We start from the raw sequence: 27371 nt of genomic DNA, 5'->3' as shown, positions 1-27371 counted from the left end.
GATGTTGTTTTGTTAGGAAAAGAATATGCAAGTTTAACAAATTTAGACTATTTTGAGCAGTCATGAATTATAAGTTTCAAATTAATTGAATTCTATTTAAATATATATATTATAATTAATATATATATATATATATATACACACACACACACACACACACACACACACATATATATATATATATATATATATCCCTGCATCACACTTGTTTTTGTTGTAGCTCTGTGACATTTTACATTTCAAAGAATTTCTTGATTTTTCAATTAAGTAATGGTAAAAACATTCAAAACCGTTGTGCATTCACTCATTAATGATACGTTACTGATTAGATACATACAATATGGTTTTAGTCCAAAAATATTAATTTATGACTGTTTTATAAGCTTATATTCCACCGGGTCCAAGCAGACCCAGCAATGCAAAAAGTGTGTACAGATTTTTTTTTTTTTAAGCATTAGGAAGAAAAAAAAGAAAACGTACTGATCCCAAACTATCCAACCAGTGTATTATTATTACAAGGACTTGAATTTTTATCTATTCAGAAATGATGAAAACCTCAACTGACCAATCAGAATTAAGCATTCCATATATAGGCATATATATTCTAATTATTTGTTTATATTGAAAATATTAAAATTGTGAAACTGCATGATAATCATTGATTAGTTTTACATGTATTTTTAACTGCATTATAAAATAAGTGCTCTGAGAATCATGAAGTGCACTAAAGCAGGTTCCTTTAATAAAGCGATAATGAAAGCTGGTTTCCTAGGCAGACAGCTGGAGGCTTGTAGACCGATACAAACGCGCTGTGTGGGAGGGAGAATGACAGCGGCTCTGTCAAGGAGGATATTTACATCGGAGAACCGAAACATCACCGCACGTATGATGAAAATACTTTATATGTAAAGAAGGGTTGTGGTTACACCGAATAACATGCGAATAAGGGAGTAAAGAGACATTTAATTGTTCGGGGGTAAGATTTAACCTGTTGTCTTTCTGATAACTGTATCGCTTTTGTCTCTAAATGATGCATGAGCGCTGCTAGATGAATAATGGAAAATATACGCTGCGATTTGATTGTGTGACTATAACAAGTCCCGTGAGAGCAACAAAGCACCTGAAAGAAAGCAGCCTACAGATAGTAGAAAATGATTTGAGATTTTCTCGCAGGGATGGTATGTTTTGAAAAGAAGAAAGTGATTCAATTAGTGCTCACTGAAAGGCGCGTTGACTGCTGTTTTTTTGCCATACTGCTAATAGTGCACTACTAAGTGCACGATTAGTTCGTTTTTCTTACGTAAGTTTTCTTACTTCGTTTGGATTTAGACTTATTGTTTTTTCATACAATTTTTAACACAAATGTCAGAGATTTAACTTGTGCTAAACACACAACAACACTAGGCTATCTATCACAACAAAGCACTCGAGCATCAGGTCCTTTGATTGTTCCTCTTGCATCATTCGTCTGCGTTCATCAGCATTTTCTATATTATTATTTTGGAAAGCTTTTATACATTTCTTGATATTAAATTTCTTGTTTGTGCTTATCATTATCGTCTAACCTTTAGAAAATAAGCGGAGTAAAATGAGTCTCGACAGACCTTGACAGTTCGTCCAGGAACAGGTGTTGCTCTGTGCTTTTTATTTGCATGTTTCAGCACTGTTGACATACAGTATCTTAGTTAACCAGCATGAACCACTATGATACTATATGCTACATGACAGCTTGGTGAATATGATGTACGTCTTTGTGTTTGGTTACAAACTCGTACTGTGTAAATTATTGACAATGAACAATTCCATTTGGTTTGTTCATCACTCACTCAATGCAACACAGTCGGATAAGGCACAAAATGAGCCTAACCGCTCTCTAGTCAGTGACGTAACACTGATATCAAAGATTGCTTTTCTTTTGATCCAGTCATGCATTGCAAGCCCAAGCCTCCTTCAAAGGATGCACTGGCAGATTTCCAAGATGAAGAAGATTTCAGGAGCACGTCCAACATCATCTTGGCTAAGGCTCTGCTCGCTAGAAGTGCCTGATTTGCATTAACAGAATAGATTTTTTGAGATAGCCTACTGTCCCTTCCTAAAATAGAACACATAGGGATGCAATATATCCCTTGACAATTCATCAGTAATGATACACACTCGCATATGCAAACAGATATAAAGAGGACGCTACTTGGACACTTGCACAAAGGCATACAACATATAGCTAAAAGTGAAATGTCGCATATGGTCGACTTAACAGAAAGTGGCTTGAGGCTGCTCTTCACATGCTTTTATTACACTTCACTGTTCAGTCGCTAGAGCCAATTTGACATCACAGGCCCCTTTCATCTCAACTGAACATGCCTATAATATTGCCTATAATGTGTGTATTGAACTTTATTTACATCAGGAATACGTGCAAAATAAAAACACAAAATACATGTTTATCTTGTGAAGATATTGTTAAGATTGATCAGAATATCATCATCTCATGTGATTATGTTACATGGGGTGTTGTATTATTAAAATACTTTAAAATGAAATATCTTAGCTACTTTACATTTTGAGGTAAAGTAAATTTAAAAAATCGAGATATTGATAGTTTTGCATGTAATGTGTTGCATCTAATCTGTTTTGTAAGTTGCCGGCACATGAATAATTCTCATCCTCTTACAGATCATATTTCTTGCACTGTTAAAAAAAGGCCTTTTTGAAAGACATCTCGGGGACTATGGGCTCAAAAGGAGTAGAGAGACGTAAACAGGCCACCCCTGGCCAGACCCCCGAGGGCAATGTGGTGATGAGCTTCAGTTTCGAAAGCTATCAGCTGGAGGAAGAGGACTGCCAGGTGAAAGACATCTCTGATAAAGGAGTGCTGGCCCTTTCAGAACCTGGTGAGTCTCTGCTGCATTTGATCTGCCTTAATGTAAAATCGTCACCTGAGTCACTATTTCATATTTGGTTGGGCAAGGATGAAGACTCACCTTGGTTGGAAAGGTTACATTACTTGGCATGTATGCTGGGTCTAATCATGTTAGGTGGAGAGTCTGTTGTCCCCTCATGTTGCCTGGCTACAAAGGTCATGCTTATTAAATCAAGGGATCAGGAGAACAGGTTACTCCATGATCTTTGGTAAAAGCTAAACATATAATAAGTTCTATTTTACATTTGATACTATATGCACTAAAGACAGCAAGAGGCACAAAAGTGCTTCCATCAATCAGTTCCCCGTCCAGAGAGAGAGAGAGCAAAATGTCAAATGTCTCATACATATGCATAAATATACTTCAAAGAGACTGCAGACTAGGCTGGGAGCCAAATATTTCAAATGCATTTATTTTGAAATGTCACACACAAATAAAACATAGATGGGACAGTGTTTCTAACTCTGACTTGTTGTTTGTGCATACAAATGTGTGTGATTTCTGTGCATAGTGTTTGAAGAACCTATTCCAGACGACCGTTACCATGGGATCTATTTTGCCATGCTCCTGGCTGGAGTGGGCTTCCTGCTGCCTTACAATAGCTTCATTACAGACGTTGACTACCTGCATCATAAATTTCAAGGTACTCCATCATATTTATGCCTCATAACTTACCAAAACTGTGAAATTAATGAATTCACTTGATTTATGTTATTTTTTGTGATTTGTATATCCTCCTGGGACCCAGGAATGCTCTTTTAGTGAATTGTTTTAGTGAATTTCTCTGACGCCATACATGCCAGAGTCTGGATGTCCTGTAAAGATACCAAATGTTTGGAGGTTTTACCATGACAACAACTTTTACTTGGTCTTTAAAAATGACTGACATTAATTTGGTGATCACATTTAGCACTCTTATGGAAATATGATGATATTTTGTAATCATTTAAATCGGACTAATTTTCTAATTGTTTGCCATAAATCAACATCTCAGGAAAATGTTATGGGGTTTCTAATCAAAATATGACTTTTTGTTACAAAACAGCGCATTGATTTCATACATGTCCACTGTAGTGGACACCAGGACTTTAAGCATGTTTATCAGGCATATTGGGAGACACAACAAGAGAATAGCGAAATAATAATTATATGTCAGTATTCATTATGAAATATTAGATATTATTATGAAAAAGTTGGCAATTATTACTCCCATTACTACACTTCTTTTTTCATCACATGTTGCCCCAAGAACACATTAATAGGCAAATTAGATGCAGTGTATAAATACATGGGTTTTGAATGGGTCTACCCATGTATGGCCATTTACCCACATATTGCATAAAGTAAAATGGTATATCAATTAATTCCCTTACATCTTTCATAACATAGTTGAGAATCATCTTTATACAAAATTTGGTTTAAAAAAAAAATCCTGAAAACCTAAAAATGTATTGGTGAATGAGAAAAAAAAAATCCTATTGTTTTTGCCTATACATGTCATTTTATTGTCCTCTACAGTCCTGGTGTCCACCACAGAGGCATAGCATAACATTTGAATAAAACATATTTAAAAATACATTTGTTTCTTATGCTCTAAACAAAGTAATGACATGAACAAAAATGCTAAATTCGATTTATTTTTTTTACAAATGTATATACACAGTACATAGTATATAATAAGATGTGTATAATATATATAAAAAAGTTTGGGGTCAGTTTGATTTTTTTTTAAAGAAATTAATATTTTATTCAGCAATTAAATTGAACAGAAAAACAGTAAAGATACTTATAATGTCACAAATAAATGCTGTTTTTTTTAACTCTCTATAGAATCCTAAAATAATGCACCACTGCTTCCTTTTCACCGAAATAATAAGCAGCACAGCTGTTTTCAGCAGTGACATTATTAAAAAATATATTAAAATAGAGAAAAGTTATTTTAAATGATAATAATTTTTCACAATATTACTGTTTTTTTACAGTAATTTTGATCAATTAAATGCAGCCTTTGAGAGCAAAAATCATACCGACCCCAAATGTTTGAACAGTAGTGTAGACTGTAAACATAATATAAATCAGAAGATTTGTGAATTTTGATGAATTTTAAATATAAAACAAATGATCAGCAGAAGGTGCAACTTGCAACTCAGGTTGTGAATGGGTGATTTCTTCCACGGCTCTTTAGGTTAACATTTCAGTCTTACAATAACTGTTAACTTGTTATGACTATGATTTTTCTTTTAAAACAAATCCAAAAAGGCTCAAACATCTGATTATGTAAATATTTCAGATCTGATATCTGAAAATGCATGAATCTTCTCTTTGTGGTTTGTGCATTCAATTTGGAAGTCATTTCCCCTTTGTCTTCTGTGTCCTTCAGGAACATCTATCGTGTTTGACATGGGTTTAACATATATTCTAGTGGCCCTAGTGGCCGTGATCCTAAACAATGTCCTGGTGGAGATGCTGAGCCTGCACACCAGGATCACTGTGGGTGAGTCTGTTTATCTAGAGAACAAAGGGATGGGGGAGGAGGCCGCTGATTGACCTGAGACAGCTGCTGGCCTGAGGGGAAAGCTGCATCACTCATCTGAACCTGAAGAATAACACTCGCAAAACACAGCGAAATGCACACTAATAAGATGGATCACATATAATGGAAACAGGAGAAAAACAAAGGGAAAGTGGTTGATGACACCAAAAAAACACACACTGCCACAACAAACCCTTCACTAGTGACCTTCAAGAATGGGAGCAAACAGGGAATAATTTCATGCTTTTAAAGAAATAGTTCACCTAAAAATGAACGTACTTACCCTCATGTGGTTTCAAACCTGTAAGGGGCCGAATAATGCTACCTATCAGATTGTGCTACCAACACTATTTGCATTGTTTTAAGGGTAGGTGTATGGTAGGGGTAGGTATGGGTGTTAATAAAGCCTCAAACCACATGAATATGATTCTGGCAGTACAATCTGAGAGGTAGCATTTTTCGCTATCGAATTCTGCTACCTACTGTTTTAATGAGAGGTAGCGGGTAGCACAAATCATCAGAACACCTGCCCATACAGAACGTGTTTTTTTCCATTCCACTGCGCTAGTTTTCCACTGTTTTTCAATGTAAACACGTGCTAGTCTTTAACCATTGCGCTCGCATCTTTTGCAGCGTTTCGCATTCTAAAAATGCGGCACTCAAGTTAAAATAAGTTTAACGTTTAAAAAACGCATCTCTAGGCCGTGCATTTTTTACTCAACTGTCCCGCGTCTCTGTGTGAATGGCCCCATGCATATTTTTTTTCTTCTGTGGAACACACAAGATGTCTCAGTTTTTTTGTCTGTAGGCTCTTAGAAAAAAAGGTTGACTTTTTGGATTCTTGATTCTTTTGCCAAAAAGGTTCTATATAAGGTGAAATGTCCTTAACTATTACATTACTTTTATAAAGTGATCAAGTATGTTTATGATCTGTTAAGTTTAGTTTAAAATAAAGTCAATTAAAACAAAATTTAATTAATTAAAGCTAAATTCATAAAATTACCCCATGATGGGAGCCCATAAAAGGTTCTATACAGTATATAAAGCACCTGACAGAATCCTTTACAGGTTCTATATAGAACCTTTTCTTCTAAGAGTGTACAGTGTAAGTCAGTGGAGTCCAGTTTTTGTTTTGGACCCCATTAACTTTCATTACATGGACAAAAACACTAAGACATTTTTCAAAATGCATTTTTGTGTCCCACAGAAGAAAGAAAGTCATATAAGTTTGGAACAATAGGGTGAGTCAGTGATTTTTGGGTAAACTATCCCTTTAAGAGCCCTCCAAAAACAAATCAGGCCTGTTTAAACATCTACTATATTGAAATATTCAATGATATTACTTGCAAACATAGTTTGATTTTGAGCTGTGCTATGTCAGATTTGTTTATATCTGAGTTCATCTCTTGCAGGTTACCTCTTTGCACTTGGACCTCTGTTTTTTGTCACTATTTTTGATGTGTGGCTGGAGAAGTTCACCACAAAGCAGGCATATGTCGTCAATCTGATGTCTATGGGGACTGTGGCATTTGGATGTACAGGTATTTAGTCATATTTTCCTTTCCGCAGAATCATGTTGGGTTGAGTTAGGCTCAGAACATTGTGTTCTCAACCATTTCCAGACATAACAGTCGTTTACCCTGTTGTGTCTCCAGTGCAGCAGTCCAGTTTCTATGGATACATGGGGATGCTTCCCAAGCGCTACACACAGGGCGTGATGACCGGAGAGAGTAAGAGGCTTTTTGTCATCAGATGTGGTTATGAAAAACCATGATGTTTGGGCAAACTGCAAAAACAAGATTCTCATTGCTTGTTTTTGTGTGTGTGTGTGTGTGTGTGTGTGTGTGTGTGTGTATGTGTGTGTGTAGGCACGGCAGGAGTAATCATTTCACTCAGCCGAATCTTCACCAAACTACTGATCAAAAACGAAAGGGAGAACACCATCATCTTCTTCGTCATTTCCATCTGTATGGTGCTGGTTTGTTTTGTCCTGCACATGCTGGTGCGACGGACACGTTTTGTCAAATACTACACGAGTCTGGCACGACAGGGCCTGTCCCATGCCAAAGACCACTCACACCATGGAACCCAGTACCAGGTCCACCATGATGTAATTGCAGAAGAAGTAAGATTTGTAAGTTTTGCATGTCAAATGTGAGAAGGACATATTAAGATGAACCTGTTTGTGGCCTCTCTCCAATAGTGATTCTGTTGTTGTTCTGAACTAGCAAATGGCATTTTCACCACATCTCAATTTTATTTTATTTTTTTCAGTTTGTGGTGGACATTTGGAATAGTCTTACTCCTTCGATTTCTTTAAAGGGTTAGTTCACCCAAAAATGAAAATTCTGTCAGTAATTACTCACCCTCATGTTGTTCCAACCCCGTAAGACCTTCGTTCATCTTCGGAACACAAATTAAGATATTTTTGATTAAATCTGAGAGTTGTCTCACTCCTCCATAGGCTACTAAGGGACTGAAACTTGCTGGCCCAGAAAATGTATTAAAGACATCGTTAATATAGTCCAAGTGACTACAGTGGCTCAATCTTAAGTTTATAAAGCGACGAGAATACTTTTTGTGCGCAAAAACAAACAAAAATAACGACTTTATTCCACTTTTCATTTCCTTCTCTCAGGGCCTCGGGTCTCTTCACGTAGTGTTTAAGCGTAGCGCGTCTGTGTTGTACGTCACCACGTAGGCTCACTATTGGCCGACGCTGGTCATGTGTGTGATGCGTGGTGACGTGCAACACAGACGCGCTACGCTTAAACACTACGTGAAAAGACCCGAGGCCCTGAGAGAAGGAAATGAAAAGTGGAATAAAGTCGTTATTTTTGTTTGTTTTTGCGCACAAAAAGTATTCTCGTCGCTTTATAAACTTAAGATTAAGCCACTGGAGTCACTTGGACTATATTAACGATGTCTTTAATACATTTTCTGGGCCAGCAAGTTTCAATCCCTTAGTAGCCTATGGAGAAGTGAGACAACTCTCAGATTTAATCAAAAATATCTTAATTTGTGTTCCGAAGATGAACGAAGGTCTTACGGGGTTGGAACAACATGAGGGTGAGTAATTACTGACAGAATTTTCATTTTTAGGTGAACTAACCCTTTAAGGCTAACTTTTTATGAATTCTAATTAAATAACAATTTCTATCTTTTTGCATAATTTCACAAAATTACAGCTTGACTGGCAATGATGCACATTATAAACATACATTAATATTAACATATATTTTGTATTGATATGTATTGATATAAATATATTAATAAATTAATTACAAAAATGAAAACATTAAAAATACAATTTGTACATATTCGCTATATAATACATCAATACATCATAATCTAACAATATTTTAAAAACAAATAAGAAATGCAATTTGCTAATATATACATGTCAAAATATATATAATACATAAATAATATGTAGATATTTATATAGATAGCTTACCTTGAATTTTCATTGATGTTCACTAATGTTTACTTCTTTGTAGCCAAGTGCACTAACTATTCTAAGCTTAAAAGTGTGGAACAAGGGTAAAACAATGAAATATATATCCGACAGGATCCAAAATAGAAGCTTAGCTAAATTAAAACGTTTATTGGAAAGTAAAAAGTTGATGTGCCTGTAGTCATCAAACCCATATAAGCAACTTTAAGATGAGCAGGGTTAAGGCCCGTTCACATCACAAATATAAAAATAACAATATCGTTGGAATCACTTTCAGAATGATTTTTTCCAGCTGATGAATGATAAAAACATTGACAGCCAATCAGAATCCATGCTGATTTAAAGAGCTTGAGCAGTTAAAGCACGACAATAGCAGACAACAAACAGAACGTTATCGTCAGCTGGTGTGGACACTAATATAGTTATTGATATAGTTATCTTGATGGTTATCGTTCTTGTTGTGAACAGGCCTTTAACCCAGTCATATGGTTTGAGTGTGTCCACAATGTGCTCTAGCTTTCTCATACTTTTGCTTTAATTGTTTTTGTCACAATTACTGCTGCCCAGTCCAACATCTGAGGTCAGTTTTAGCAGGCGAAAGTCCCCAAGAATTCTGTGTAAATTAAACAACAAACCTTCTCTCTTTGTAACGGAGGCCAGCTAGTGAGAGCTGTGCAGGTAAACCTCACTCCCCTGATCTCAAGAGCGACTGCCGCTAGGTCTTTAGCATCCTTGTTAGCGCGCCCACTTCCCATGCAGGAAGTGCCGGTTTGAGTCCGTTCGAAGCAGGGCGAGTAGGACCGAGGGGTTTAGAAATAGATAAATTCTGCTGGTAAGTTAATTGAAAGGTTCGTATATCTATTTAACTTAGCTGGACTCTGAAAAGACTGTTTTAGTAATGCATACTCAGCAGTGTTTTCTGTAAAATTCGGTCAGTGCTCTCTGAGACTGAGAAGGACACAGGGAGAGTATGATTTAAGTGCTCACTGCTCACTCAGGTACAGGCAGCCCAGGCAGAGTAATATATGAAAGCACTTCAGAGTAAACTCATGTTTTTCCTGTGGGTGAGTGGTTTTTCCTGTGGGTGACTGAACTCAGAAACGGCACTCAGCCGTTTCTCCCCTCAAGATTTCTTCATCTTGTTTAGAAATCCTAAATGATTGCTAGTGGGATTTCTATCATAATTGGAAATTGATCCTAAATTCTCCATAAATAGATGTTCTAAGAATCAAAACAGATTTTTATTCCTATTATTAATACTAAATTATTACATTTATATTATTTTTTATTATTGTTCAATCTGGTATTTAGAATTGGTCCAAATTCAAATTATGAGAAAATAATTAATGAACAATCCACTACAAATTAAATGAAAGATTTTTTTGACTGGCCAGAATGTACGGCTGATTTTTAAAGTATAGCAAAGACAAAATGCCCCTAAATGAGGCTGCATTTGTATCTTAAAGATTCTCTCTGTTAGTAATTGCTGTGTATTTATTTTTGATATATACAATGCTCTTCTATGCTAGAGCTTAAAGGGTCATTTCACCCGTGGATACATGAATGTGTATTGAAAGTGGGTCATTTATGTAGAAGAAATGTGAAATTATTTTTGAATTTGGAGCTTTCTAGACTGAGAAAAGCCAGAAAATGTATTTTTGGCTTATGTGGATGAAAGACAACAACTCCCAGAATGCACTTGCTTCGCTGCCCTACAAGGCCACTCCCAAGCCACGCCTACCGGTAAGACAGCGAGCGCAGTTGAAAACAACAAGGCAAGGCTACGAGTGAGTCTCCGTGACGAGTTTGCCCAAAATGTCCGGGATTCGGCTTTTGCGTTCTACAGTCGCCATTCATCATGTTTACTGTGGCGAGCAGGACGAGGCTGAGGGGCGCGGGAGAACGGCGCGAGGCCGGTGGCGTGATTACTGACGACCGACACCTGTGAGGCACTGTTCTCGTATCTCGCACGGAGGAGCAGGTATTTTCTTAGCAATGGTAAAACACACATCAACCGATCACGCCACCGGCCTCGCGTCTTTCAACCGATCACGCCACCGGCCTCGCGTCTTTCTCCCGCGGCGCTAGCCTCGTCCTGCTCCCTGTATTACTGTGATTACTGATGAGCGCGCCTGTGAGATGCACCGGTCTCATGGGCTATCTCTCACGGAGGTGTGGGTATTTTCTTAGCAATGTTAAAACGCAAATCAACCGATCACTTGTTTAGCATTCATGTAAACATTAAATTCAGATTCACCAATCGGGGTGAATTCAGTTAGATTGAAACAAAAGGTGAGCATGTAAACAATGGATGGCGACCGCAGAAAGCAAAAGCTGAATCCCGGACATTTTTGTCGATCTCGACGGCCGGACATGTCCGGGAAAAAGAGTATGGTGGTAACCCCTACTACTCAGCTTTCTTCGTCCCTGTTTTCTGCAGGTTTCTGCCGTTGAAATCAAACGCACTCGCACTGATCTGTGATAGGTCTGTTAGCGCATTAGGTCCAACCCCCTATGGGCGGGTTTGAAAGGGTGGATCTAGTGCTTGTAGTCTTAACAGAAATCCCCCCCTCTTACACTTCCTCCTACAATGACGCAAAATGACGATTTTTGTGTCATTGTAGGAGGAAGTGTAAAGAGGTAAATACAGATTTCTCTCGTCTCGGGGGAAAATGAAAAAATGTTGCATGACCATTCAATAGTATGACTGGGTTTCTAACAATGCAAAGCTTAATGCAAATGGGTGAAGTGTCCCTTTAAAGGTGTAGCTACTCTGAAGGGGTATTTCTGCTGAGCAGTTCCCTGTGTGTGCTGCCGTGGGACCCGAACGCTCTTGTTTTATTCTCAGCAAATTAAGGAGAGTGGTTTTACTAGCTGAGCCAGACACTTAATCAAGTAATGGCCTTCCTCACAAAGCCCCTACATTTCTGCAAGTTCATCAAGAGAAGAATTACAATATCTGAATTCAGTGCACGCGCTTACAAAGTTGCAGTAACCTGCTTGATGTGTTAGATTTTGCTACATGTATTAGTGAATGCAAGGTTGCCGTACTGAACTAAAAACAATTATTGATGGTCACTCCACTGTCCTATGTATGCAGATATAATGTATTCAGTATGAATTGTTCAGATGTCCTGTCTGTTTTCAAGGGTAATGGTGCAGTGGGCTCCTCCCCAGCTGAAGACGGATCCACAGATTTTGCTGGAGGAAACACTTACGTAAGGTTTGACGTTCCCAAACCAAAGATTAAACGGAGCTGGCCAGGCATCAAAGGTGTGATCTAACTTACAATACTTTATTTTACATATTACTCCTTAATGCATGTTACAAAGAATGTATGATTTGAGGATGCATCAATATTACAATTGTAGCCTGATTATTATAAATTATTTTCATGTCATGGCCAATAACTGAGTGGTTGATATCAAAAACCTGTATTATTTTGTCTAAATAAAAAATAAAAAAATGCATTTTTTAAATACTACTAATTAATGAAGGCCCAACAACATTATAATATACAATTTGAAGTCATTAGGAGATCTATATTTGTTAAGTTTTTTTAAAGACTGACTATAAGTAAGCATTAGATCACCTCAAACGTAATGTAAAAATATAAACTGTAAATATGTAAATGCAAATATATGTATGTAATATTTTCAGATAACTTATATGTTACTGTTAGTGCATTCCTAATAAGCTAAAATGTGCATGTATTCTACCATTTAAAAGTTTGGGTACATTTTTGGTCACTTTTTGAAAGAAGTCTCTTATGCTCGCAATGGCTGCATTTGACAGTAAAAACAGTGATATTGAGAAATATTACTACAATTTAAAATATATATATTTTTATGTAAATATATATATTTAAAATATAATTTATCCTTGTGATGGTAAAGCTGGATTTTCAGCATCATTACTCCAGTCTTCAGTGTCACATGATCCTTCAGAAATCATTCTAATATGCTGATTTGCTGCTCAAGAAACATTTCTTATTATTATCAATGTTTTTTTCAGGATACTTTTGATAGAAAGTTCAAAGGAACAGCATTTATTTGAAACATTATAAATGGCTTTACTGTCACTTTTAATCTAATGCATCCTTGCTGAATAAATCTTACTGACCTCAAACCTTTGAACAGTAGTGTAAACTGCCAAAAGCACCTAATTTTCATGTTACTGGGTTAATCGAGCAATGACCCCCCTCTGTTGCAGACATGATCCTGCATCGCTATGTGGTTGCCCGGGTGATCTGGACTTACATGCTGTCTATTGCCGTCACGTACTTCATCACGCTGTGTCTTTTTCCTGGACTGGAGTCTGAGATCAGGAACGTCACAATGGGGGAATGGCTGCCCATCCTGATCATGGCCATCTTCAACATATCCGACTTTGTGGGCAAAGTATGTTCAGAGACATGGTGACATAACAGAGTATTTGTCGCTTTGAACGTTCCCTGAAATCATTTGATGTCTAATCTCGTCTGTCCGTGTGTGTAGATCTTGGCAGCCGTCCCGTATGAATGGAACGGAACTCGTCTTCTCTTCTGCTCCTGTGTGCGAGTAGTTTTCATCCCTCTGTTCATCCTGTGTGTGTATCCCGCTCAGAAGCCCATCTTCAGCCACCCGACATGGCCTTGCATCTTCTCTCTCTTCATGGGCATCACTAATGGCTACTTTGGCAGTGTTCCCATGATTCATGCTGCAGGCAAGGTGGCACCTGAGCAGAGGGAGCTGGCAGGTAAATGTATCACTCCGTTTAGATTCATGGAGTATAAATGCAGATGAACAGGTGCTTGTAGACAAGTCTAAACCTTCAGAAAGTTGCATTTATAACCTCCTCTCTAGAGATGCTGCAGGCAGTAAATTTAGTTTGCGTGTTTTTGTCCCACAGGGAACATAATGACTGTGTCCTACATGTCTGGACTGATGTTGGGCTCTGTGGTCGCCTATGCTGCCTACAGTTTCACCGCTTCAAGCTCCATCTTCCACTCAGAGACTGGCTACAACTTCACCCAGGGGTACTAGTGCCCTATAGTCCAAGCCAAAAAAACATATCTGTTCCTGTCATCAATCTCATCAGGCAGCACCTTTGCCACACTGTGTAGCAACTCCGCAGTTCCCATAAATCAGACCTCTGCTGCGGGCTTCTTTTGGCCCACCTGCAATGCTGTGTGCCTGTGAATGTAGTCAAATAGATGAAGAAACAAGCTTTGACACTGTAAAGAGTTATATATATATATATATGTGTGTGTTCTAAGTTGTGTTGCCTCTTTTGTTCTCTGAGAGTGTTATCTTCATGTTGCCAAATGTTCTTTGAAGGCGCTTTGGTCAAGATGCCAAATGTTAGTTGTGTGGTGATAAAGCTGGCAGCACTGTGAAAATCACTGTGGGGTTTCTTCTGGTTTAAAGTCTGACTCCACATTTTGTGTTGTTATATGGTATTGACAGACAAACATGAACGTACATTCTGACAAGTCTGAGGAACTGTACTAGATGAGGGTCGTTATGTCTGGATGCATGTAAAAGGGATTTGCCGAAAAGAAAATCATAGTGCAATATGGATACTGGACCTTTTTGCTAAAGCTAACTGAATGTAAACATATCTAAATAAATGGGTTTTTTTTCTTCTTTGTAAACTTTCCTGCATTTTTCTTTGATATATTTTTTTTAGTAAAGTTATCTTCATTTGGGGTGTGTGACAGTATTATTTTAAAACTGCAGTCAAGTCAAAGTCACCTTTGTTTATATAGCGCTTTATACATTACTGATGGTTTCAAAGCAGCTTTACAGTGATAAACAGGAAAATATTGATCCCATGATGCAAAAAGCAATGATGCTGTAAAGCAGTTCTAAAAAGAAAATAGAGTCATTGTTCAGCTAAAGTCAATTCAGTGTTGACTCAGTTCTGTTCAATAGCTGATTAAAGTTCATCAATTATGGATTGAGTTAAATTCAACTATAGCTAAAAGAGCTCTGCACAAAATAGTAATGTCATCTTATAGCCCAGTTCAGTTATCATCCAATAGTATCAGTGCAGTCAAATCAATAATATTCCTGAATATTAAGTGTCCCTAACTAAACAAGCCAGAGGCAACTGGCATGTAACCCAAACTCCATTGGTGACAGAAATAGAGAGAGAGAAAAAAACAACTTGGGAGAAACCAGGCTGAGTCAGGGCCTGTTCTCCTCAGGCCAAATGAACGAACAAGGCATGATTGATTCCCGGCTACATCACAAGTCAGATTGTGGATTGATGTCATTCAGTATATTTCATCCAGTTCATAAAATGCCATCACAGTGACCCGAACATCCATTTTTGAAATGACAAAATCCTTACATGAAAGATTAACTGTAAGATTTAATAAACCTGATTGTATTTTGCAGCTGCAGTTCATTAGGCCTATTCATTAAGAAAATGTAATGCATAAAGTAATATTATGGCTCCTTCCCACACAATTTATATGATGTTAAAATCATTTAGAATAGCATAGATTCATATTTAAAGGGATAGTTCATCCACAAATGGAAATTCTATCATCATTTACTCGCCCTCAAATGTATCCAAACCTGTATGAATGTTTTGCTTAAAGGGACAGTTCACCCACTGTCAAATGAAATTTCAATGAAAACTCTAGAATTTTCTAGAAGGAACTATCCCTTTAAGCTTCCCTTTTTTGAGACTCGAGTTTAACTTTTTATGTCACAAAGCATAGGCCTATGTGTTTGAATGTAATAATTCTCGTTGTTATATCACATTCCTAGAGCAACTGTGAGCGATTTCTACATCACGCATGTTCGTTTGTTGGATGATTGGCTCACAAGAGCGGGCCGTGGTTATTTCTTCTTCTTCTTCTTTTCTTTATAGAGCCTAGGGCTGTCACAGGGACATATAAGATGTCTATAATAAGACACATATTTCAGTAATATCAATTAGATCTCGGGCCATTTTATGTTAGGTATTAAACACGCAACATGTACAATCTTCAAGACAGCAGATGGCGCTGCTGCACTAAGTACGTTTTCAGACTAGCATACATTACATAAACACTGTCCAGTGTTCTTGGCAAAACACTAAGTTTTATATAATTTTATGTTGGCTGCATGCGTTACAATTCTGTTTACAGATAAATCTGATTAAACAGAAATTATAGCTTAATATATAGCCTATACACCACGACCAACAGCTCATGCTATATAAAAAAATGCAGCTCATATCCTCATGTGCTACTGCAGAGAGCAGATGATTCACTGGTTAACGGCAGGACATTCTGGAGATACTCTGTACTGTGGTGATATGGGATAATCAGCCAAATCCATTACAATTTACAGCGACTCAGTGAGAATAAAAATGCAATTTGCAATCAAATTCTAGGCAGTAGATCCCTGTCTGGATAGCAGACACAGAACAGATTTCCTCCTAATTTAGCTGACATATTCTTAGCTAATACATTCACACAAAACCTGCTGGGTTGGTATTAGCCCTCACCCAATTATTTTTACTGAATATAATGACAGTAGTCATGTTATTAGGTTTTAATTGCATGCAGCAGGAAAAGCTTATTTCCATAATTTTAAAATATTTAGTCACTAGATTTGCAGTAGGCCAACTTTTACTACATGGCCAGGACAGCCCTCCTGTGGGCGGCAACCTGAGGCTGCTCAAGGGCACAATGGTGATGATGGGAGATCCAGGTCAATCTCCAGCTCATCAATTGACTCTACTGGGGTTTCAAAATAGCAACCCTTAAAGGGACAGTTCACCCAAAAATGAAAATTCTGTCATCATTTACTCACCCTTGTGTCATTCCAAACCCGTAAGACTTTCGTTCATCTTCGGAACACAAATAAAGATATTTTTATAAATTCTGCGAGATTTCTGTCCCTCCTTTGACAGCTATGCAAACCACTTTGATGCTTCATAAAGTTCATAAAGAGATCGTAAAACTAATGCAAATGAATTGAGCGCTTTAGTAAAAAAGTTCTCTAAATCGCTTTATATCATGAACAGATTGAATTTAGGCTTTTATTCACATATAAACATTCATCAACTCACATGTCAGTTGGGGTAAACTTGCAAGAACCAATGAGGTTCATTCTTGTGTGTTACGCAGCACATTTGAGCTTCTGCAAGAACCAATGAGGTTTGTTCTCATGTGTCAAGCAAGTACGGTTGAGCTTCTGTTTATGTTCGCTGATCAATGTTTATATGTGAATAAAAGCCTAAATTCAATCTGTTCATCATATTGCGATCATTCATCATAAAGCCATAGTGTCTCTTCAATTCATATGGATTAGTTTTATGATCTCTTTATGAACTTTTTGAATCGTCAAAGTGGTAGTTGCGTAGCTGTCAATGGAGGGACAGAAATCTCTCAGATTTCATTAAAAATATCTTCATTTGTGTTCCAGTAACTCTATAGTAAGTACATGTAGTTAATTAATATTACTCAGTACTTATTTGAGTACAATTCAAGTACAATGTAACTACATTACCCTAAAATAAAGTGTAACCAAAATGTTATACCACAATCTGACTTTCCCTCAAGTAGCATAAAATGACAGGAATTTCTCATGCGTGAGGATTTATCTGCTACCATTTTCCCACACACTCTTGTTTTCACAAAACCACCTGAGCGTACCGTAGAAACATTATGTATAGTAGTCTTGTAACCACGCTGGCCTAATTAACTCCATAGAGAATTAAAATAGGGTGTAGACTTGGTTACAATGAGGCTTCTAATTTTGGTCTAGCCGCTGGAGGGTTTCTGCTGTCTAATAGTACAGTTCCTGAACATTTTTCACTCTGCTCTAGTTCTCTGGCACTTTGTTTTGAGCAGCTTCCAAAACTCTAGAGGAGATGGATCAACTCGTTGAAAGTTAAACGGGCCAGGATGTGCCAACTGACATCCAATTCATCACTGGGAATCATCTTCTATCCTTCGTTATAATCCCACTTTGCTCCCTGTCCTCCAAACTGGAAACACACCACAATGTCAGAAACGTACGTTTTTCTGACCTTGGTTATTTTGTTTAACTGCACTGCAACTCACTAAAAAAAATGTTTAAATGATATATCGATTTAACTTGACATTTATTTTTAAACAAAAATTACACTACCATTCAAAAGCTTGGGGTCTGGAAGATCTTTTAAATGTTTTTGAAAACTGCATTTATTAAATCAAAGATTCAGTAAAAACAGTAATATTGTGAAATATTGTGGCTATTCTAAATTTCTATTCTAATATATTTTCAAATGTAATTTATTCAGCAAAGCTGAATTTTCATCATCGTAAGTGTCACATGATCCTTCAGAAATCAATCAAATATGATGATTTGATTTGATGCTCAAAAAACATTTATTATTATTATCAATACTTAAAACAATTCTGCTGCTTAATATTCTTGTGGAAACAAAACATTTTTTTCAGGATTCTTTGAATAGGAAGTTAAAAACAGCATTTATTTCAAATAGAAATCATTTGTAAAGAATATAAATGTCTTTACTGTCACTTTTGATCAATTTAATGTATGCTTGCTGAATGAATGTATTAATTTCTTTCCAAAAGCTTTGAGAGAGTGAGTTCACCAGAGACGTTTGCCATGGACGATGGTGAATATTAGGAAATATCTGACAGCAGGGTGCCACAACTGACCAATGAGAATCAAGTTTTCCAAACTGCAGTGAAATAACTCATTTCTAACTTACACTGTTGGCCAGTAACAATTCAGAATCTGTCTCTCATTGATTTATCATTGTTGTCATAGTTTTGTTATCATTGTTGTCACTGACTGTCTAGTTTACTATGTTTCAAAGCTAAACGGTATCTCCTTGTAAACATGCCACTTAGTCCTTCCCTTGAGAAAGTAGGTGATTTTTATTTGTGTTTCCAAGCTGTGGTGAAATATTATTGTTCTTTGTAGCGAGCTTCTCAGTTAGTCAAGGACATTGCCAAAATTGCATTCATACTCTTTCTCTGACATGCACATACTCAGGACTACACAGTATCTAATAGCGGTTTCATCTTGTACAAGTGTCAGCACACTCAAGCAAATACTAGATGTGTATGTGTTACTTTCCTCCAGGGACGATACAATAAATGTACACTGGCAATGGAGTTATTTTGCTTGAAGGTTAAACTCATGAAAAAGACATGTGAATGGTTTAAATTGTGAGTGTGTCAGAGCGAGAGTCTCAGGCGTGACAGACATACTGATTACAAGGAGGTGCACTCTCAAGGGATGGAGCAGATCGTGAACATCATACCAACATACTACAAATTTTTCCCGCTTTGAGACCTCTAATCGAGACAGTGTTGAATGTTTAATGACATGCCAGACACTGTGGCCCCAATCTTATGACTTATGCCTTCTTAGCCAGGAAGTGTACTGAGAAGTCCCATTTTATACTGAGAGCTTTCTAAAGATCATCATATAAGGAACTAATTCGACAGCAAATTACATATTCGAACCATTTATGCTGACCAAATTTTAAAAATGACTTGTTAGAGCGTGTAAGTTATTTGATTTATACTTTCTTTCTTTTTTTCTACACTGCATCGCTAAATACTTCTGAACTATAGTACATTGTTAGTGATGGTGAAAATACATATATATGCACTACCAGTCAAAAGTTTGTAATAATTAAGTTTAATGCCATATTAGAATGATTTCTGAAGGATTATGTGATACCAAAGTCTGGAGTAATAATACTGAAAATTCAGCATTGCATCACAGGAATAAATAAGGCTACATTTTAAAATATATTCAAATAAAAAAGTTAATTTAAATAATAGTTATATGTAATCTTTCATAGTATTACTGTTTTTACTGTATTTTCCATTAAATATATGCAGCCTTGGTGAGTATTAGAGACTTCTTTTTTATTCTTAAGAAAATTCTTAATTATTCCAAACTTTTGGTTGGTATTGTATAGTCCTTTATTATGTAATGAGACAGTAAGCAAGTACTGGGACATGAAAGATAAAATTGTAAAAGAAGATTTCTATTTCAAACTAAATAATAGTGCAAAGAAATCCATCTTTCAAACATGTTTACTCAAATACACTTTGATATAGCTATAATAACAATTTATATTTTAGAGATGTCAGGACGGATGTAGCAGGAAATAACTGTATAGCACTGGTTGTGGGTATGGTGAAGCTTAAAGTTTGTTGTCTTTATATAAAATAAAAACTTTATTTATTTGTCCATCTGCTCTGATAAAATGTCCTATATTCATCAAACCACATTCATCTGCGTAGAACAACATAGCCGAAGCACAACCAAGAAAATGCTCTTCTGCAAGATTTAATGGACAAAAGTTATATAGTGTAGCTTTAAACAGTATTTGCCTAATATTCAACTTTTGGATTCATGCATTTAAAAAATGTGGATGCAGCTTCAGCCTTGCATTCCTCAGCACTTGAAAAAAAAAAAAGGACACAAACTCCCCTTTCCGTAGTGCAAGTGGTCAATACAATTTTAAAAAGCATGCACAGATACACACTTTGAAGATTCCAGAAAACTTTGGTATTCTTATATTTAAGTGTACTATTATTTAGGACACACTACTTCTAATGTTGCATGCTGTTCAGGAAAAATATGTGGCAAACTAGGATACAGTCACAGTCTAGTCGTTCATTTTCGACTTGGCCAACAGATGGGGTGCTTCTAAAGTTTGTTGGGTTAGATGTCTTATAGCAGCACATTCATTTCCATGCTAGCTGGTTTGAAGTTATTGTACAGTCGTCTTGTAATAGCCACTTGTGGGTGTCTGAATTACCATGAACCAGTTAATGGCAGGGATACAGGGACTGTAATGAACAGACTTACATTTGACACAGCTGCTCCAGACAGTGCTAAGAGTCGGACTTGACTGTGAAGGTGCTAATGTGGCTACACTAGATGACTCATAGAGCAGGAGAAACACTGGGAAGGACAGATGCAGCTGAAACTGAAGACAAAAACACATTGTTTAAGAAACGGAAATATCTACACAAGCTTAATGTATCATGCTATCAGCTAAGTCTGAAAAGACCAGCTTAACATGGATTTCCATGCTGGTCCTGGCTAGTTTATGCTGGTTATTGCTTATTTTCAACAAACCGGCATTCTATGGGAGGGGCCAGCGTCCAAAAGACATGGTGGTTATCAGGGTTGGTGAAAAGCATTACAAGTAACACGAGTTATGTTTCAAGTTACTAGTAAAGTAACGCATTACTGTTAAATTTACAACAAAATATCTGAGTTACTTTGTTTTCCTGTTTATTCACTGATACTTCTGCTGTCCCCATGTTGAGAGAAATAGTGAATGCAGAAGTGTTGTGTCGCTGTGTAAACATGATACATATTGTAGTTCTATCTAGACTACGTGTGAGCAGGCATTTACTCAGAAGGCTATTCCTCAAAATGAATAAAAACAGTGAAATGCAAACTAAGAATATTATGCAAACCTGCAATAATTTAAATGTTAACACTAATATAGGGTGAATAGTGGTAAAGTGGGACACTTTCTGATAATTTACCTTCTGCATAATGTTTTATTATGATCCAAATGTCTTAGCCCCTCATATGATACTATTCTAAATAGCTTAAGAGCTCTACTCTACTATACAGAATAAAAAAGAAAGAAACATTAAACACAGGATGGATGACTCTTCCTCAAACACACACTGACCCCAAACCACATTTTTCCAGGCGCTACTGTCAAACTGGGACACCTTTATTGGCAAACTGGGACACTTCAAACACATTAAATTGTTACTCAAATGTATGCCCAATGAATTAAATACACAATAACAATATAAACAACAACAAGAAAAATAATAAAAATCACTTTTTTTTAAGGAGGGGTGCAGGTACAGCAGATTCTTTCCACCCCTCCCTCCCTCGCCTGTCCACAATATTTTGTATTGGGTTTAGTTTATTTCATATAAATTTAAAAAATAGAAATCTTCATACACATTTCTTCTTATAGGCTAATTTTGTTCCACACAGGCTAAGTTTCATTTCTTTTTGTTGAAAAGTTTTTTGCAAATATTGCAAATGTCCCAGCCATACAAGCATGTATCCTCCATCTTTCTTCTTTTTTTTTTCTTTTCTTTTTTTTTTTTTTGGAATTGGCATTGTTTTTTAAAATCAGTTTACAATCTTTGTTGAAATATGTAGCTAGCTAACTAAATTTATGAGGGGCATAAAAAAAGGGAACTCAATTCCCCCATTAGAATGACTTAAATGGCTGTCCCAGTTTGCCAGTAATACCCTGTCCCAGTTTAACAATACGCTATTGGCAAACTGGGACAGTGTCAAAATCACATAAAAAACAACAAAAAAAGATTCATATGAATGTGATTTTTACAAATTCAGATTCACCATTACATCCTATAACAAAATATATAACAATTACAAATTATCCATGAGTGTTTTAATTTTTATAAGCTTAACAATATTCACCTCAGAATGCTATGTCATTTTACTTTACCATCACGGTTCACTGTAAGGTTGTTGAATATGGTGTGCCACACCCCCGGAAGTGATGTCATAGCCACAGAATCTATATTTTTTTATCACATACTTGCTTATGATGAGCTCAGTGTTGATTTTTAGTAATGGAATCATTTACATGTAAAGATAGAAATTAAAAAGCTTAACTGTCCCACTTTACCCATTGTCCCACTTTACCACTATTCACCCTACTTTTTGTATTTAATCTCACTTTATCAACCACTGTCTTTGCTGACCTTTGATGGTACAATTCAACCATGCTAAATGACTTTAGATCAGCATCACATTTGTGTTTCTTTTTTTAATTTATTTGCTGAAGTAAGAGGCTGTGTCCGAAATCGCATACTCTCTTAAATAGGTAGGACTACTTATTTTGAGTAAGTAATTATTTTACGAGATCACGACCGCTAAAAAAGTACATTCTATAGTATGAATGTGTGTTGAACGTAATCTGGACGTACTACATTCGCCATGTTGTCATTATCACGTGACCTACCAGCGTCAGTTACGTCGCTTCACTGCCTTTCATAAATCCTCTCCCGTGTCCATCGTATGCACACTTCAGAATCTCGCCAGAAGAAGTAGGTAATCCGGGTACTTTTTGCCTAATCTTTTATCAGTACCGTGAATTTGGACATACTTATTTTGTCACGTACTGTTTTTCGCCAACTATATAGTAGGGAAGTGTGTGTTTTCGGATGCAGTTAGAGTATACTTTTCGTGTACGTCCTTTCTTCCGCAATCCAGAATTGGCAGCACATAGGTTTGTTTGAACTGCGCCCTCTACTGTACAACCGTGAATTTGCATTTCCTTCAGGCTGAGGCTGAATCATTTCACTTTTGGTGTGAAAAAGGGCCTTTACATTTGGCAAAAATAGAACTTTTGTTTTGTTCGTTATTAAAATAAAGTAAGCAAGTCCAGCCCAGGTGAGAAAAAGTAACACAGAAGTAATGTAACTCTTTACTTTCCATAAAAAGTAGCCAAGTAACACAATTAATTACTTTTTGAGAAAGTAACGCAATATTGTAAGGCAGCGGCCATTTGCACTTATAGTGCAAATAGACACTTTGATATGGGGGGCAACTTTCCCCAAACACTGGTGGTTATCAGCAATGCTTGCTTTTTATTTATTTGTTTTCACAGGATTTGTTTAAAAAATGAATATTAGAAAGAATATGAATGTGTTGCCAGTGATTAAGATGAAAAGTAAAGGCAGTAATTTCCAAGGCAGTGAAACCAATTAATTTGTTGCTTAAGAGATATTCCAGAAAGTGATCGACATTGCGTTTTTGCTCTTTGATTTTTACAGAGGAATCACATAGAGACCACATGCTGGCTCTGTTTTCTTTTCTTTTTTATTCTTTTTCTCTGATAGCGCCGCATCCTGCCTTTCTACCTCTGGATTATGAGATAAGCGCAGGCAAAATATCCACTTTGAGCAGAAAACGCAATCAGGATTATGATTGTGTTGTATGGTACTGAATACAAATCAAGTGTCATGACTATAATTCAGGTTCCATTCTATTCGCATGCTAAACCTCTTTTACGGTTAAAAGTGGTACAAACCTGATTTGGGATATCATTTATGAAGCTCATTTTTTTATAACACACAAGGCATTAGCTGTAGTTTACAGGGCTTTTTGTGAAAACCAGGCTTATATGGGATTATGCATTTACTTTTTTATGGCTTCAGTGGCAGGTTATGGATTGGATTATGATTTGACAGGAAGAGACAGAGGTACAGATTAGCGTGACCTCAATTTTCACTTACACATGCACTCAATATGGGATTGAATTTCAGATCAGGTGTTACACAGGGAGCTTTTTTTAATCTGGGCCAGGGAGTGTCTGATGGTTTTGAATGAAGGCGCTGAGCATGTCCACTGATCCCTCACTTTCTCTAGGCCAACTTTTTATTATATATATATCTGCTATTGGTACTTATTATTTTCAAAACAATTTTCAAAGCATTTTGTGGAACCAGAACCATGTGAAATATGTTCCCTCGAGAAAAAGAAAATTGGTTTCCCATTAGCTCTCAATATATGGTAGTTCTCCATTTTACAGCAACCAGCATGACTCCACTGAAATGGCTGCTGGTAGGATTCCTGTATTGTGTCGAAAAGGAGAGCATATAAACCTTGTGACGTCCATTTTGGTAAGCCAGCATTCAATGAAAGTCATTTTATGAATTGAAGCTGTGCTGTAACTCTTCCCTCGTCAGGCTTCACAGTTGAGTTCAAGTGCGTTTTATTGTTCTATAAACCTGGTTTGTCAGGCCAACCACTGTTCTCTTCTTCCACTAACAGTTTTCACAATGTTAATGGTTCAAAAAGGACTGCATGTACTGTAGGAAAACTCATATTTAATTTCTATTAAATGATTCAGTGAAAAACTTTAGCTGCAGAGGGTAATTTGAGGGATGGGTAATTTAATATAAGAAATATCTTGATTTGTAGTTGGTTTGGCTTATTTTAATGCTTGTTTTGTCTTATTTTATTAAATCTTTTTAGGTCATCTTGAGCCCCCTGGTTGACAACAACTGCAATACAACATCAATAGGAATTTCAATAAAACCTCTTCAGGATTGATTTTAAAGCTCATATGGGGGTAAGTACTGTACCAAAAATACGTCATTTAAAACTACTAGAAGATTTCTGATAAAGATGACACAATATCCAAAAAGAACTCTTAAGAATCAACTAGAAATCAAATAAACCTGTATATTCACTAGATCACATTTGACTTGATCCCATTAGATTTTGAAAAATTCCTTAGGGTTTATTTTTTTACCATAATATGAATGCTTTAAACAATCCTTGTAAGAACAGCAACGATTTCAGTCTTGACAAATGCTCTGTTCAAAAGAAGACAGCCAAGTCACAGGAGTATTTAGATAATGTTGTTTCACTGAATACAGCTGGCACAGCAATTCAGACAACATCGGATCTTGCCATGCGAATTGCAGGGTGTGTTTTCAATATCCAAGCCACATTTACTGTCACTATAAAGCACCCCCAAGGATGTCTGGGATGCCTGTAAAAAATTTCATCCATCAATGCTCCTTTCAAGCGATCACAAATCCAGGAAAAACGATTTGACAGCAAGGACATGGGTGTGGGTTTTTGTAATAAAACATGTTGATTGAATCTGTGCAAAATTATAAAAAACATTCTAAGGTCTTCAGATGATGGGATGGCTTCTGTTTGTCATGCTCCCGGCCTCTGCTCTGTTAAAGGCCATGCAGGCTGGGCTGGTATGACCCAGATTTGCAGACAGCTGTTTCTATGCATTGGACACACCCCAGAGAGCACAGGAGATGGAGCCATTAGAAATTAAAAGGAAACAAAGTGCGATCAGCCTTGCTGGGCTTGAAATAGCATATATGTTTTACTGCTCCTTCCTGCCAATCCTTTATTCAGGTTTTATCATTTTATTCTCCCCACACAGCTGGGAATCTCGTTCTGGAGAAGGGGTGCTGGTAACAGCTTATTTGGTCTGAGCCAGAAAGCTCATAAGGCAAAATGAGTAATGAAGGTTTCCACCCATGCGGTATGACTAACATTTTAGAGACATTACATCCTTGGAGGAAAAACACTGCTTGCTACTAGGATTCAAACATGGCAAGGGCTGCTTCACAATGCTGAAGTAAATGTGTTTGACAGTCAATCCCTGCAGACATGAGCTGCAATTATATAATGTGTTGCTTGAGTTTAGAACTACACAATGCCAAAGGTAGTTGAAATTCGTGGTTTGCGTTCACCACACATGCTACATTTTAAGCGAGAACATTATTATCCAGCTGACATATTTTCTACCGCAGCCCAGCAAAACAATTACGAGTGTGATAATGCTTTTGTACAAGTTCTATAAACTAGGAAACTAGAAGTTAATATGAGTACGCTTTTAAAAAAATATGAATAATCTATGAATTTTACAGTAAAAAAAGGCAGCTGTGGTTGCCAGAACTTTACTGTACAAATACGGCAGCTACATTTTGACCTTAAATTTACAATAAAAAAAAAAAAAAAAACATGAATTTCATCGACTGAAGTCATGTTAACTACCAAATCACTAAAATCTGTTTTTTACCTTTATAATACTGGCAACCATCATTAAAAAACAGGTGTTAGACAAAAGAAAGCCAAAGTTCATCACATGTAGCTTTTACTCAAGCTGAGGTAAATACACAAGCTGACGCACACAGTGTCATACACACAAACACAAAACACCATCATAGTAACACACACGACACTAAAATAATGCAATAAACATGAATTTAACATTAACAACATAAAACGTAACATAAAACCCTATATAGATGATAAGAAAAAACTAAGAAAAGAAACTTCTTAGTAGAGTATTCTCCGTATAAAGTCCCGTTAACAGGTTTTTACTGTAGCATTTTTACGGCCGTTAAAATTACAATAATTTTTTTACAGTGTAACTTACATTTTAGACACAATAATACTTAGTGTTTTTTGCTTCATCAAAAAAAAATGACAAACAAAGCTACAACAGAATGAACTGTTGAGTCTCTGTGGACACACAGTAACATTTATTTTCCAAATGAATCAGTGGCTGTGTCCGAAATCACCCCCTATACCCTTATCCACCTTATTTTTCAGGTAAGAGCGGGCGCGGCCATTTGTAATTTTAATGTGTCTGGCTTCTACTGTCATCCGCTCCCAGTTATGTAAGGGATAATGTATAGCGAGGCGGTTGTTATAGCGAATAACAACCCCGACAGGCTGAACGGTCGCGGAGGGGTCTTGAATCAGCCTGAAGGGGTTGTTATTCGCTATAACAACCGCCTCGCTATACATTATCCCGCTTAATACATGGCTACCTACAAAATAACTAAATAATTTGACACAAATTATTGATTTAAAAAGGAGTTTATTGATTTAAAAACGATTGTATTGCTTCCGCTAAAGAAAATAGTCCGTTCTGCGTC

General features: G+C 36.7%; 1 protein-coding gene and 1 long non-coding RNA gene across 6 annotated transcripts; both read left to right on the top strand.

Moving 5' to 3' along the window:
• The first annotated feature begins 713 nt into the window (after positions 1-713).
• slc29a4a (solute carrier family 29 member 4a) lies at positions 714-14600 on the top strand. 5 transcript variants are annotated; one of them, XM_079872491.1, is made up of 11 exons: positions 714-976; positions 2674-2891; positions 3433-3564; positions 5302-5415; positions 6867-6995; positions 7110-7184; positions 7323-7579; positions 12061-12184; positions 13124-13311; positions 13408-13648; positions 13802-14600. In XM_079872491.1, exons 2-11 carry the CDS (start codon positions 2729-2731, stop codon positions 13933-13935), a joined length of 1557 nt encoding a protein of 518 aa, XP_079728617.1. In that variant the 5' UTR covers positions 714-976; positions 2674-2728; the 3' UTR covers positions 13936-14600. The 5 variants fall into 5 exon arrangements, with proteins under 5 accessions (XP_079728617.1, XP_079728618.1, XP_079728614.1 ...); XM_079872492.1 differs by having other exon boundaries at positions 714-883; positions 13802-14543; XM_079872488.1 differs by having other exon boundaries at positions 7323-7588; positions 13802-14543.
• Positions 14601-22921: 8321 nt separating this feature from the next.
• Positions 22922-25014, top strand: LOC307159545. Its single transcript, XR_013821404.1, has 3 exons — positions 22922-22994; positions 24482-24572; positions 24928-25014. It is a non-coding gene; the product is annotated as an uncharacterized lncRNA (long non-coding RNA).
• Positions 25015-27371: the final 2357 nt, after the last annotated feature.

The sequence above is a fragment of the Squalius cephalus genome (assembly GCF_949319135.1).
Source record: "Squalius cephalus genome assembly, chromosome: 1".
Taxonomy (NCBI): domain Eukaryota; kingdom Metazoa; phylum Chordata; class Actinopteri; order Cypriniformes; family Leuciscidae; genus Squalius; species Squalius cephalus.
Note: the sequence above shows the minus strand (reverse complement) of the source record. Positions and strands in the feature narration are given on the sequence as shown.